This window comes from Ranitomeya imitator, chromosome 9 (genome assembly GCF_032444005.1).
Source record: "Ranitomeya imitator isolate aRanImi1 chromosome 9, aRanImi1.pri, whole genome shotgun sequence".
Lineage (NCBI taxonomy): Eukaryota > Metazoa > Chordata > Amphibia > Anura > Dendrobatidae > Ranitomeya > Ranitomeya imitator.
In genome coordinates, this window is record NC_091290.1 from 131,903,237 (window position 1) to 131,915,340 (window position 12,104).

The window sequence follows — 12,104 nt, forward strand, 5'->3', positions numbered from 1 at the left end:
TCAGGTAACATTATACACAGATAATTAGACAGGATTCTCCAATCACAGTAGGAGATGTCAAAGCTCACCTCCTTCTCCTTCCTTCAGAATGACCTTTGCACACGCTCATTAGATGCTTAAATGCAAAAGATAGGGGAGGAGTCTAATCATGGCTGTTAATGTACATGTGTTGTTTGCTGAAACTACAGGAAATATGAGATTGTGTAAGAATTGCAAGGTTTTTTTTTAATTTTAAGTAAAGATTGAAATAAAAAAATAAAAAAAACTCAATTCCAGCCATGGAAATAAATATTTCTTCTTCTCCTCTATTACCAAGCAACAGCGAAAAATGTCAAAGGTCTGCAGGAAGGTAGAGGAGAGGTGTGATATGTGGTGTACAGGACACATGGAAAATCTCATTGACCCCGCAGTGTCGCACAGCCCTCCACCTGCCAACAAGCAGCGGACATTACACCAACTTTTTTTTTTTCCAGGAGGGAAAACATCTTCTCTTATTTTAGACCTGCAAAAATACTTTCCCTCCGGAGACAGGTGCAGCGACACATTTAGATGTTGACGCTGGAAATAGAAGCTGGGTAACAATGATGGGTCACATAGTATGAGAATGAAGTTGGATCTGGGGCAGGACGGGGGGTGGAGAAGGGTCCTCCATACTGCCGTGTTCATACTCTGCATTCTGTTACTAAACAAGTGTCTTGGTGGGGGGGGTATGCCTGGGATAGTCCTAGGGATAACCCGAATATGTCGGCAAGTAAGGCATCCCTTGATTTAAAGAGGGCTCGTCCGCTCTTCTAGAAGTGTGGAACTCTGCATGGTGCTGTTCCTCTACTGCACCTCCTGGAAATGTGCTAACAAATTCCTCGAAACTACCTATTATGTAAACCATAATGGCATCGCCCTTAAAAAAGGGCTGCTAATCTCCATCGCGGAGTGACACCCGAGCTTCACAGAAAGTATTATATTATGTAGGACACAGGAAACATAAGCTTTATTACAAATGTATACCAGGTAGATAATGGCGCAGGCTGCATCACGACCCATATAGCTGCCACATTGCCTGGATTCGCCCACAAAACATCCCCACCTAGTGGACGCATTATTGTGAACTACAATGGAATATTTGCAGAATATTTTCATGAATTAATTCTGTTCCAGTTGTGAATAATTGTATAGAGTGATAAAGCAGTAGAACACGGGCACAGATGCTTTATAGGAGAAGATATGAACTGTGCCAACCAGTGGCCACGTGTCCCTGTAACACAGTCCGAGATTGCGGGCAGGGGGTCTCCTCGTATTTTTAAACAAGCGACGTGTCTCGTAATGATGGAGGCGGTTGCGTCGGCTTCTCCCACGGCAGTAGGATGGATGGCGACAGTCAGGATACCGGGCAGCAGCAGCCATCGCGGTGTTTGGTGAGGAGGGAGATACGGGAGAAGGTTTTCCCGCAACCTGGGCACCTGTACCGCTTCACTTCTGAATGGGTCTGCAGGTGAGCCCGCAAGTTGGAGCGATCGGCAAAACCGCGGCCACAGTGATAGCACGAAAATGGTTTCTCACCTGCGTAAAGTAGGAGATGCAGAACATAAAACACATGACAGTAAAGAAATTAAAAATAAAATAATATACATCTATAATTTTTGTCCAAGAATATGGAAAGTGGCAGGAGGGGTAAAAAGATACAAATTTGTGCATAGAACTGTTGTGCATAGAATGTTCGGACCTTTTTACGCCATAAAGACCAGAATAAATTCTCCCCATAATTTGTAAAAAAAAAATACACTTTTCATTACAGAGTTAAAGGGCTATTCCAAGAGGGATAGGCTCACTGAATAGCTAATAACTACTAATCTAGGGAAAATGTAACATCTGAGACCCCCAACAATTGACACAATGTCATTCGGAGCCGTGGTTTAATCAACAGTTAAAGGTTATAGCACAATGCATCTCCAAGAGATGTTCTCATGGAGGGGATAAAAGAAAGTTTGTAGTTTATCAAACACTTGTTTCTGGGATAGAGATAGAATGAGACTGTGACCATGGATTGATACAGGACTTATCATCACCTGTGGGTTAGATAAGCAGGCGTATTCGGGGGACACAGTTCAAGACAGCGTGGTCTCTTCAAGTATCTTGTGTATAGTAACTAACATTCCAAGTAATTCATTCCGCAAATAGATATTAATCAATAAGAAATAGACAAGTATATCTGAGGGACTCTGCGGAATTCTAAGAGTATCAAGGTCAGACATTGCTTATGACCAATGCCTCGTCCACTCGCCGCAAGAATAAAGGACTACTCAGATGATACAAGTCCTGTATCTCATTCTATCTCTAGCCCAAAAACAAATATTTGATAAGCACAAAACTCTAAACATTATTTAACTCTTGATTATTTTTTTAACATTTCCCTTCTGTTTGCACAAAATGTATCCCAAAAAAGTCCATAACATTCAAGCAGTCCTTTTCCCTTGATAGATTTAATCCGTTTTTGATGGGTCTCTCAAATATGTGACCGCATACCCAGGAAACTACACATGCTTTATCAGAGAAACGGATGTAAAAACGTTTGGCAAGGACTTCTGTGCCTATACCGTAAAACTCACAGAAACGGGAGCCCCGGACGGCAGTATAACCAAACCCTGGAGGGCATGACGGCAGGGATAAATGATCCATTTACAAACCTGGATTGTTCGGCAGATGGAGCTGACTGATATCTCTCTGCGTGATGACAGCCATATTGGTGATACATTGCATAAGAGGACTTCTCCAGGGACTGATTGGCCCCACTATAAGCAAAACCATGCATCAGAATGAGGAACCATTCGACCTATCAATAACCGATGAAAAGGACTGCTTTAACAGAATGGACTTTTTAGGATACATTTTTCTAACTTAGGCACTCTCAAAAGTATAAAAATATTAATGTGTTCCTTCTTGAAATTTTTCCTAGGACAACTTTGTGCTTTCCTGCAGCCACCACTAGAGGGAGCTCACCACCCATTGAATGCAAGGTATAATCAGTACACAGTCAGTCCCAGAGCTCCCTCTAGTGGTGACAGCAGAAAGAATATTACCTTTATGTATAGACTAGATGGTGGCCCGATTCTAACATATTGGGTATTCTAGAATATGCATGTCCACGTAGTATATTGCCCAGTCACAAAGTATATTGCCCAGTCACATAATACATTGCCCAGCTGCGTAGTATATTGCCCAGTCACGTACTATATTGCCCAGTCACGTAGTATATTGACCAGTCACGTAGTATATTGCCCAGCTACATAGTATATTGCCCAGTCACGTAGTATATTGCCCAGTCACATAGTATATTGCCCAGTAACGTAGTATATTGCCCAGTCACGTAGTATATTGCCCAGTCACGTAGTATATTGCCCAGTCACGTAGTATATTGCCCAGTCACGTAGTATATTGCCCAGTCACGTAGTATATTGCCCAGTCACGTAGTATATTGCCCAGTCACGTAGTATATTGCCCAGTCACGTAGTATATTGCCCAGTCACGTAGTATATTGCCCAGTCACGTAGTATATTGCCCAGTCACGTACTATATTGCCCAGTCACGTACTATATTGCCCAGTCACGTAGTATATTGCCCAGTCACGTAGTATATTGCCCAGCTACATAGTATATTGCCCAGTCACGTAGTATATTGCCCAGTCACATAGTATATTGCCCAGTAACGTAGTATATTGCCCAGTAACGTAGTATATTGCCCAGTCACGTAGTATATTGCCCAGTCACGTAGTATATTGCCCAGTCACGTAGTATATTGCCCAGCCACGTAGTATATTGCCCAGTCATGTAGTACATTGCCCAGTCATGTAGTACATTGCCCAGTTACGTAGTATATTGCCCAGTAACGTAGTATATTGCCCAGTCACGTAGTATATTGCCCAGTCACGTAGTATATTGCCCAGTCACGTAGTATATTGCCCAGTCATGTAGTATATTGCCCAGTCACGTAGTATATTGCCCAGCCACGTAGTATATTGCCCAGCCACGTAGTATATTGCCCAGTCATGTAGTACATTGCCCAGTTACGTAGTATATTGCCCAGTAACGTAGTATATTGCCCAGCTACGTAGTATATTGCCCAGTCACGTAGTATATTGCCCAGTCACGTAGTATATTGCCCAGTAACGTAGTATATTGCCCAGTAACGTAGTATATTGCCCAGCCACGTAGTATATTGCCCAGCCACGTAGTATATTGCCCAGTCACGTAGTATATTGCCCAGTCACGTAGTATATTGCCCAGTCACGTAGTATATTGCCCAGCCACAAAGTATATTGCCCAGTCACGTAGTATATTGCCCAGTCACGTAGTATATTGCCCAGTCACGTAGTATATTGCCCAGTCACGTAGTATATTGCCCAGTGACGTAGTATACAGCATAGAGCCACGTAGTATATTGCCCAGTCTCATAGAATATTGCCCAGTCACGTAGGTATATAACACAGGCCACACAGTATTTAGCAGTGTGTGCACCATATCCCTGTTAAAAAAAAATAATTAAAATAAAAAATAGTTATATACTCACCCCTGGGATCCAGCAAACTGTGCGATGCGGCCGCCATCTTCCGTTCCCAGGATGCATTGCAAAATTACTCAGATGACTTAATGGTCTCGCGAGACCGCCAAGTCTTCTGGGTAAGTTCGCAATGCATCTCTGGGAACGGAAGATGGCGGCCGGTGCAAGGCAGCATCAATAGTAAAAACTTGGTCACACAGGGTTAATAGCAGCGGATATGGAGTGCGTTACCCGTGGCATAACGCGGTCCATTACCGCTGGTATTAACCCTGTGTGAGCGGTGACTGGAGGGGATTATGGAGCGGGCTCTGACTGCGGGGAGTATGGAGCGGGCGCCGGGGACACTGACTGCAGGGAGCATGGAGTGGAGCGCCGGGGACACTGACTGCGGGGAGTGTGGAGCGGGCGCCGGTGACACTGACTGCGGGGAGTATGGAGCTGGCGCCGGGGACACTGACTGCGGGGAGTATGCAGCTAGCGCCGGGGACACTGACTGCGGGGAGCATGGAGCGGAGCGCCGGGGACACTGACATCGGGCAGCATGGAGCTGAGCGCCCGGGACACTGACTGCGGGGAGTATGCAGCTGGCGCCGGGGACACTGACTGCGGGGAGCATGGAGCAGAGCGTCGGGGACACTGACTGCGGGGAGCATGGAGCGGAGCGCCGGGGAACACTGACTGCGGGGAGCATGGAGCGGAAAGCCGGGGACACTGACTGCGGGGAGCATGGAGCGGAGCGCCGGGGACACTGACTGCGGGGAGTATGGAGCGGAGCGCTGGGGACACTGACTGCGGGGAGCATGGAGCGGAGCGCAGGGGACACTGACTGCATGGAGCAGTGTTGTGAATTCTGTGGCAGAGCTTCCTCCTGTGGTCACAAGTGGTACTTCGGCTGATTCTCTCTGAGCTTCCGTTGGTGGAGGAGAGTGGTACTGCGGCTTCTGAGTTTCCTTCCTCAGGTGATGTGGTGAAGTCGTTAGGTGCTGCTCTATTTAACTCCACCTAGTGCTTTGATCCTGGCCTCCAGTCAATGTTCTAGTATAGGACTTGCTTCCTCCTGGATCGTTCCTGTGGCCTGCTGCTCTGCATAGCTAAGTTCCGCTTTTGTTATTTTTGTTTGCTGTTTTTTCTGTCCAGCTTGCTTGTTTGGTTTTTTCTTGCTTGCTGGTAGCTCTGGGACGCAGAGGGTGTACCTCCGTGCCGTTAGTCGGTACGGAGGGTCTTTTTGCCCCCTTTGCGTGGTTATTTGTAGGGTTTTGTGTTGACCGCAAAGTTACCTTTCCTATCCTCGCTCTGTTCAGAAAGTCGGGCCTCACTTTGCTAAATCTATTTCATCTCTACGTTTGTCTTTTCATCTTACTCACAGTCATTATATGTGGGGGGCTGCCTTTTCCTTTGGGGAATTTCTCTGAGGCAAGGTAGGCTTATTTTCAATCTTCAGGCTAGCTAGTTTCTCAGGCTGTGCCGAGTTGCATAGGGAGCGTTAGGCGCAATCCACGGCTGCTTCTAGTGTGGTTGGAGAGGATTAGGGATTGCGGTCAGCAGAGTTCCCACGTCTCAGAGCTCGTTCTATGTTTTTGGGTTACTGTCAGGTCACTGTATGTGCTCTGACTTCTATGTCCATTGTGGTACTGAATTACCTTATCATAACAGAGCAGAGCGCCGGGGACACTGACTGCGGGGAGCATGGAGCGGAGCGCCGGGGACACTGACTGCGGGGAGCATGGAGCGGAGCGCTGGGGACACTGACAGCCGGGAGCATGGAGCGGAGCGCCGGGGACACTGACTGCGGGGAGTATGCAGCTGGCGCCGGGGACACTGACTGCGGGGAGCATGGAGCAGAGCGTCGGGGACACTGACTGCGGGGAGCATGGAGCGGAGCGCCGGGGACACTGACTGCGGAGAGCATGGAGCAGAGCGTCGGGGACACTGACTGCGGGGAGCATGGAGCGGAGCGCCGGGGACACTGACTGCGGGGAGCATGGAGCGGAGCGCTGGGGACACTGACTGTGGGGAGCATGTAGCGGAGCGCCGGGGACACTGACTGCGGGGAGTATGGAGCGGAGCGCCGGGGACACTGACTGCGGGGAGTATGGAGCGGAGCGCCGGGGACACTGACTGCGGGGAGTATGGAGCGGAGCGCCGGGGACACTGACTGCGGGGAGTATGGAGCGGAGCGCCGGGGACACTGACTGCGGGGAATATGGAGCGGGCGGTGGGCACTGTGACTGTAGGGGAGGGACTAATCAGATTGTGCCCGTCGCTGATTGGTCGCGGCAGCCATGACAGGCAGCTGCCGAGACCAATCGGTGACGTGGGATTTCCGTTATGGAAGTTGAGGACAGAAAGACGGAAGTGACCCTTAGACAATTATATATATATAGATACATTTCATGGTCACATAAGAACCTGTGAGCCCCAACAGGGTTTTTCCAGAATTGCAAATTATTCCCCATCCATAAGATAACGGTTAACTTGTTGACAGCTGAGGGTACGATCGCTGGGACCCCCAGTTGTCCCAAGAACGGGTCTGTCTTGATTAGCACAGAGGAGTGCCTGCTTGACCTATGGATAGGTTATAATTTAGGGATTTTGGGAAAAACCCCTCTAAAATAGCATTCTGCCTGCCCTCTTACCTGTATGTGTCCTAATATGTCCTTGTAGAAGCCAAGGTCTGGAGAAGGCTTTGCCACATATCCGGCATGCACAGGGCAGCGTATGAGTGCGGATGTGCATCTTTAGGGCCCCCAGGCTACTGTAAGATTTGGGACAATGGGGGCAACTAAAATACCGACAGTTCCTTATTTTGTTCCCGGGGAATAATCCATCTGGTTTTGGAAAGTCTAAGCGCCCCACAGAATCTGGCCCGTACGGCGATTCTTCCTGAGAGCTGGAGTTGCATGCGGCTTTATTCCCGGGTGCTGCGCATCCTCCGTCCGATGTTCTGCCCCTGAGAGGCACGTTCTGGTTGTTCATATTGTCTTTGAGAGGTAATCCATTTGGCAAAATTAGCAAAGCGTCGCTCCTTCTAATTTCCAGCGGGTTAAGCAATGTTTTATTAAAGTGATCCCCTTGTCCTCTTTCCACTTGGATCTGCGATGTAGCGTCTCGTGTTTGCCGCTGGTCTGCGATATCTTGTGTCGGGGAAGAGGTGTCCGGGTTCTCATATAGTGACGGCACCGGTCCTGCACCAAAAGCACACAACATGGTAACACCACGGATAAGGCTTGGGCTACACGGCAATATTAGCCACGATATGGGCAAAAAGCAAGTTGTATAAGCTGGATTATTTGCGACTTGCTTGTTATGATACCTTGCAGGTTGCAGTGCGACCACATATACGAGCCTGTAGCCACGTGACCAAAGGATGCCGTGTAGTCCCAGCATAGTATGAGCCGCTAGCATTTTACTATTACAAGGGCATGGGGTCTGTTGGCCAATTTTTTGAGAATCACTCTCCATTAGGAGTCATCTGCAATACACCATCCTTTCCACTTGGTGTCCCTGCTGAGCAGTGCCAGCTCCAGTAAAACTTCCTAGAAATGACAGATAATTGGGTCATCCTCTCCTCCTCCCATCACCCTGGCTGCAGTTTTTTGAAAAAAAAATATGAATGTTTTTTACCCACCCTCCCCAGGTCCATACCTGAGTCTCCGCTGCTCCCTGTGTCTGTCATTGTCTGCAGCATTAGACAGCACTGTGGCTAAATACAGCACCCAGTGGCTTATGCCATCAACTTGGGCAGTTGCAGAGCTTACTGATTGGCTGCAGCGGTATCAGCGTTACAGACAGTGACAGACAGTGGAAGCAGTGCCACTGGACCTGTGGAGAGTGTGTAATGCATGGTTTTAAAAACTGGATGGGTGTGTTGTGTGAACAAACCCCTGAACTGCATATCTGATCCAAGAGAAGGAATATATTTAAAGAAACACTCCAGAAAAAGCGTTATAACCAGTGCTGAACTCGCAGTGGGGAATGCACGACCATCAAACCCTCACGGGAGGCATAACGCAGAATTTCCTGGAGTGCGCCTTTAAAAAATAAAAAAAAAAGGGTAATTTTATTTTACTCTTATCCAATCCAACTATTTAAACCATGATAAAGGGGTTGTCCAGGAGTCAAATGACATGGCTCCCTCCTTACAAAAACAGTGCCACCTTGATCGACAGGTTGGGTGTAGTATTGCAGCTTGGCATTGTTCACTCTCATTGAGCTGAGCTGCAGTACGGGGCGGAATCTGTAGACTTTTTCTTTTGGGAAGAAGGCAGATCATGTTGGTTTTGGAGCTAACTACAACTCCCAGCAGTCCCTGCTACCGGCATTTTGCTTAGGCGGCTGTCAGGGCATGCTGGGACTTGTTATTTCACAATAGCTGGAGTGGTAATCCTCGGTACAGAGAAGGATAGAGTCGGTATATACCAGAAGACTCTGCACTAATAACTGCAAAATGGTAATTAATGATCATTTCCTAAGAGGAAGGACAGCTCTGGAGCACAAAATGCTGCTCTTAACGAGTGACCAAAACTGACATTTTCTTGAATGTAGATAGCGTGATTATATTGGTGTGCAGATTTAATTTACCGAGACGGGAATAAGCTTTTCACACCCTAGAATAAAGCTGTTCTTTGCCCTCTTTTTTGGGGATCTATGCCAAAAAGGGGGAAAAAATGTGACTAATCCGATGTTATAGAGACATCATGGTGTCAATCTGACAAGCCCGACTCAAAATAAGGGGGGAAAAAAATAAATAAATAAGAAGCTTTCCTATAATTGTATAAGTGCCTGAGCTGCTGCGGAACATCTTAGTGTTGTATATTAAGAGACTGCAAAGAGAATAACCAGTCTTTTGTATATGGATAAATCCCACCCGCGTCATAGAGGAGTTGGAGGGGTTCACTATTCGGAGACGGGAGGAGAGAGCTGCAGGTGCGTGTGGTATCTGGTCACGGTGCAGTCACACGTCTCTCCGGCTGCACCTGCTCCTCCGCTCCCAGAAATAGGAATTAGTTCCAGCAAGAAATCCCAGCACAAAAGCATTTCTGATGGGCGAGAATTCGCAGGGGTCGCCCACTAACAAGATAAAGTATTCTAGTTATCCGGCGGTTACTGTCCTCTTTAGCGTGGACACCAGATGTCCCCAACCCTGGTCCACGGCGTCATTATCTACCCTTGGAATTTTGTGGCTTTCACTGAAAATTTCCATTTTTTTTATAGACCTTTTTTTGTGAATGTATTTTCTCCATACTGTACGGGGAAATGTAAAATATTGCAAAAAAAAAAAGATTGTAAAGTGATCTGGTTCTGGGAACAAAGATGTAAAAGATTTGCTTCGATTTGACAAATTATATTATTGGAAAGGGGAAGCAGCAAAAATGGACGGTCCTTTAACATGGAAACTAGAAAATAGGCCAAAATCTTTTTTTTTTTTTTTTTAATTGAAAAAAATGTATTCGAAATATTGTACAAAACTTTAACCAATGGTAGGAAATATTATAAAATAAATAAATGACTTTTAGGGTTGGATAGCAGTCGTCCGGTCCATGAATTACCTAACCAATTACTGCGGTCACATGGCGCACGTGCTAACGTCACATCTGAGGCTGCGCGTGATCGCTGGAATTTTATAACAATTCTAGACTCGTGGAAAAATGTTGTAAAAATCACAGAAAATACCTATAAGTGTCCAGAGGGCATGATGAATAGAAACCTGAAAAAGTGGCAAATACGTAGGCAGGGTGGAATAAGGGAGAAGAGCTTAGCAATCTATTCCAAATGATGAAAAATTGGGGGCAAGTGTCAGAAATGTTGCAAATTTCCCCCATTGCCCGATACATTTTTCTCAAATATCTGCGAACATCAAGAAAAATTAACAATATATAGATTATATTTTTATTGACCAGATTTCTATTTAGGAGCGATTGATTTTACTTATAATAATAGGAGAAAGCGAATGACAATAAATCACTATTAATTGGCGGGGGGTTAGCGCCTTTATTAGGGAGTAATATCCATAAAACTATAATAATCTGTACGTAGCGATGTAGGAATGGCAAGAATTCAATGGGATAAATCTAAAGTAACGATACATATATTTACATAGATGCAATAGAGATACTTTATGTTTACAGATATTTACTAATATAAAGTAACTTTTCCGGTATAGTATTTCCAGCTGACGGTCTCACACACTCCATGAGAGATATGGAAGACATACATATTCCGGGGTGTGCGCCCCTTACCTGCTTGCGCCTCCAGCAGTTGTCCATAGTTGGGGATCCTGTGGCTGCAGGGCTTCTTTACCAGGAAAGACCTGGGCATCCTCTGCCACGTTCCCCTAGTCCAGGATAGTCACAATCTGGGGAGACATTCTCTGGGTACATTACCATGCGGCCTCCAGCACGGCCAATAGAGAGCGGAGACAAGTGCAAGGGGGCGAGGTGGAAGGAGGGTCCGTCCTTTGCTTCCAGCTGCAGCAGGTGCTTATAGAGAATATCCCGGCAGAGAGCAGCTGAGAGGGTCGGGGGCGCGTGCCGAGCCTCCGCAGGGGGCTGCGTTGTACACTAGTAATGGATTTTATAACATATAATGTGGCGCCATATTTTTTATATATATAATTTTTTATTATATTTTTTTAATGTATAATAAATATATTTCCTGTAAATACACATTAAAAAAATATATAAATGTTTAATTTACATAATTTTTGTATTTATATTTTAGTGTAAGATATATATTATACACATTAAAAAAAGTGTATAAAAAATATTTTACACACTAAAATATATATAAATTAAAATATATATTTATATTTTTTAGTTATAAAATTCTTTTAAAATATATATGTATACATTTGATATATACTATATATCAAATGTATACATATATACTTATATTTATGTAAAATATATATTTATAAAATGTTTGTTTACATTATATTTAATATATATTTTTTTTTATTAAATGTCAGGTGAAATGAATGCATTAGTGCAGATCTGGACTGTAGACAGTAAGACTCCAAATCCTGCTCATTTACCATTACTGCCCCTTTTCTTGCAGATTTTCTGTTTTAGTAGTGGGTTTTTTTATGCTCTGTAGAGGTTTTGCAATTTATACCTTGAACGATTAGTTATAAATTGTATTGCTTTTCTAGATTTATGAGGGTATTCTAGCCTCGAACACTTATGCAGCGGATCATTAGATTGGTGGGATCCCACTGTTAGAGACACAGTTTGGTGATGATCTTTAGCTTCAATTACCTTATGGAATTGCTATTTATGCAGTTTTCTAATATTGTGTTATTTAAAAGGGATTGTCCCTAATCAACATTTCTCACTATCTGGATGCTGATCCTTATAAGAGGAATACAATGAACATACCAAGATCTCCAAGAACCATTTTTTTTTGCACAGCAATCCATCCCCATTGTTGTGTAAGTATTGGGATTTAAAGCACGGCCTTGGCAGCGCAGACATATTGTGAAGGTGGGCTGCGGCTGTTTGAGGAGGCTTTGATCATACTCAAGTGTTTAATAAGCCGGTGCACAAGGTCCCTGG

General features: G+C 45.2%; 1 protein-coding gene across 1 annotated transcript; it reads right to left on the reverse strand.

The window, feature by feature from the left end:
• Positions 1-967: 967 nt before the first annotated feature.
• Positions 968-10,895, reverse strand: SNAI3 (snail family transcriptional repressor 3). The gene is made up of 3 exons (XM_069740231.1): positions 10,791-10,895; positions 7,188-7,736; positions 968-1,557 (listed from the first exon to the last, which is right to left on the reverse strand). Exons 1-3 carry the CDS (start codon positions 10,867-10,869, stop codon positions 1,376-1,378), a joined length of 810 nt encoding a protein of 269 aa, XP_069596332.1. The 5' UTR covers positions 10,870-10,895; the 3' UTR covers positions 968-1,375.
• Between the last annotated feature and the right edge of the window lie 1,209 nt (positions 10,896-12,104).

Excerpts from the sequence above, each read along its gene's own strand:
- SNAI3 (XM_069740231.1), bottom strand. The coding sequence starts at position 10,869 with ATGCCCAGGTCTTTCCTGGTAAAGAAGCCCTGCAGCCACAGGATCCCC. Across the intron at positions 7,737-10,790 it reads ACTGCTGGAGGCGCAAGCAG|GACCGGTGCCGTCACTATAT; the intron begins GTAAGGGGCGCA and ends CTTTTGGTGCAG. Across the intron at positions 1,558-7,187 it reads ACATATTAGGACACATACAG|GTGAGAAACCATTTTCGTGC; the intron begins GTAAGAGGGCAG and ends TACTTTACGCAG.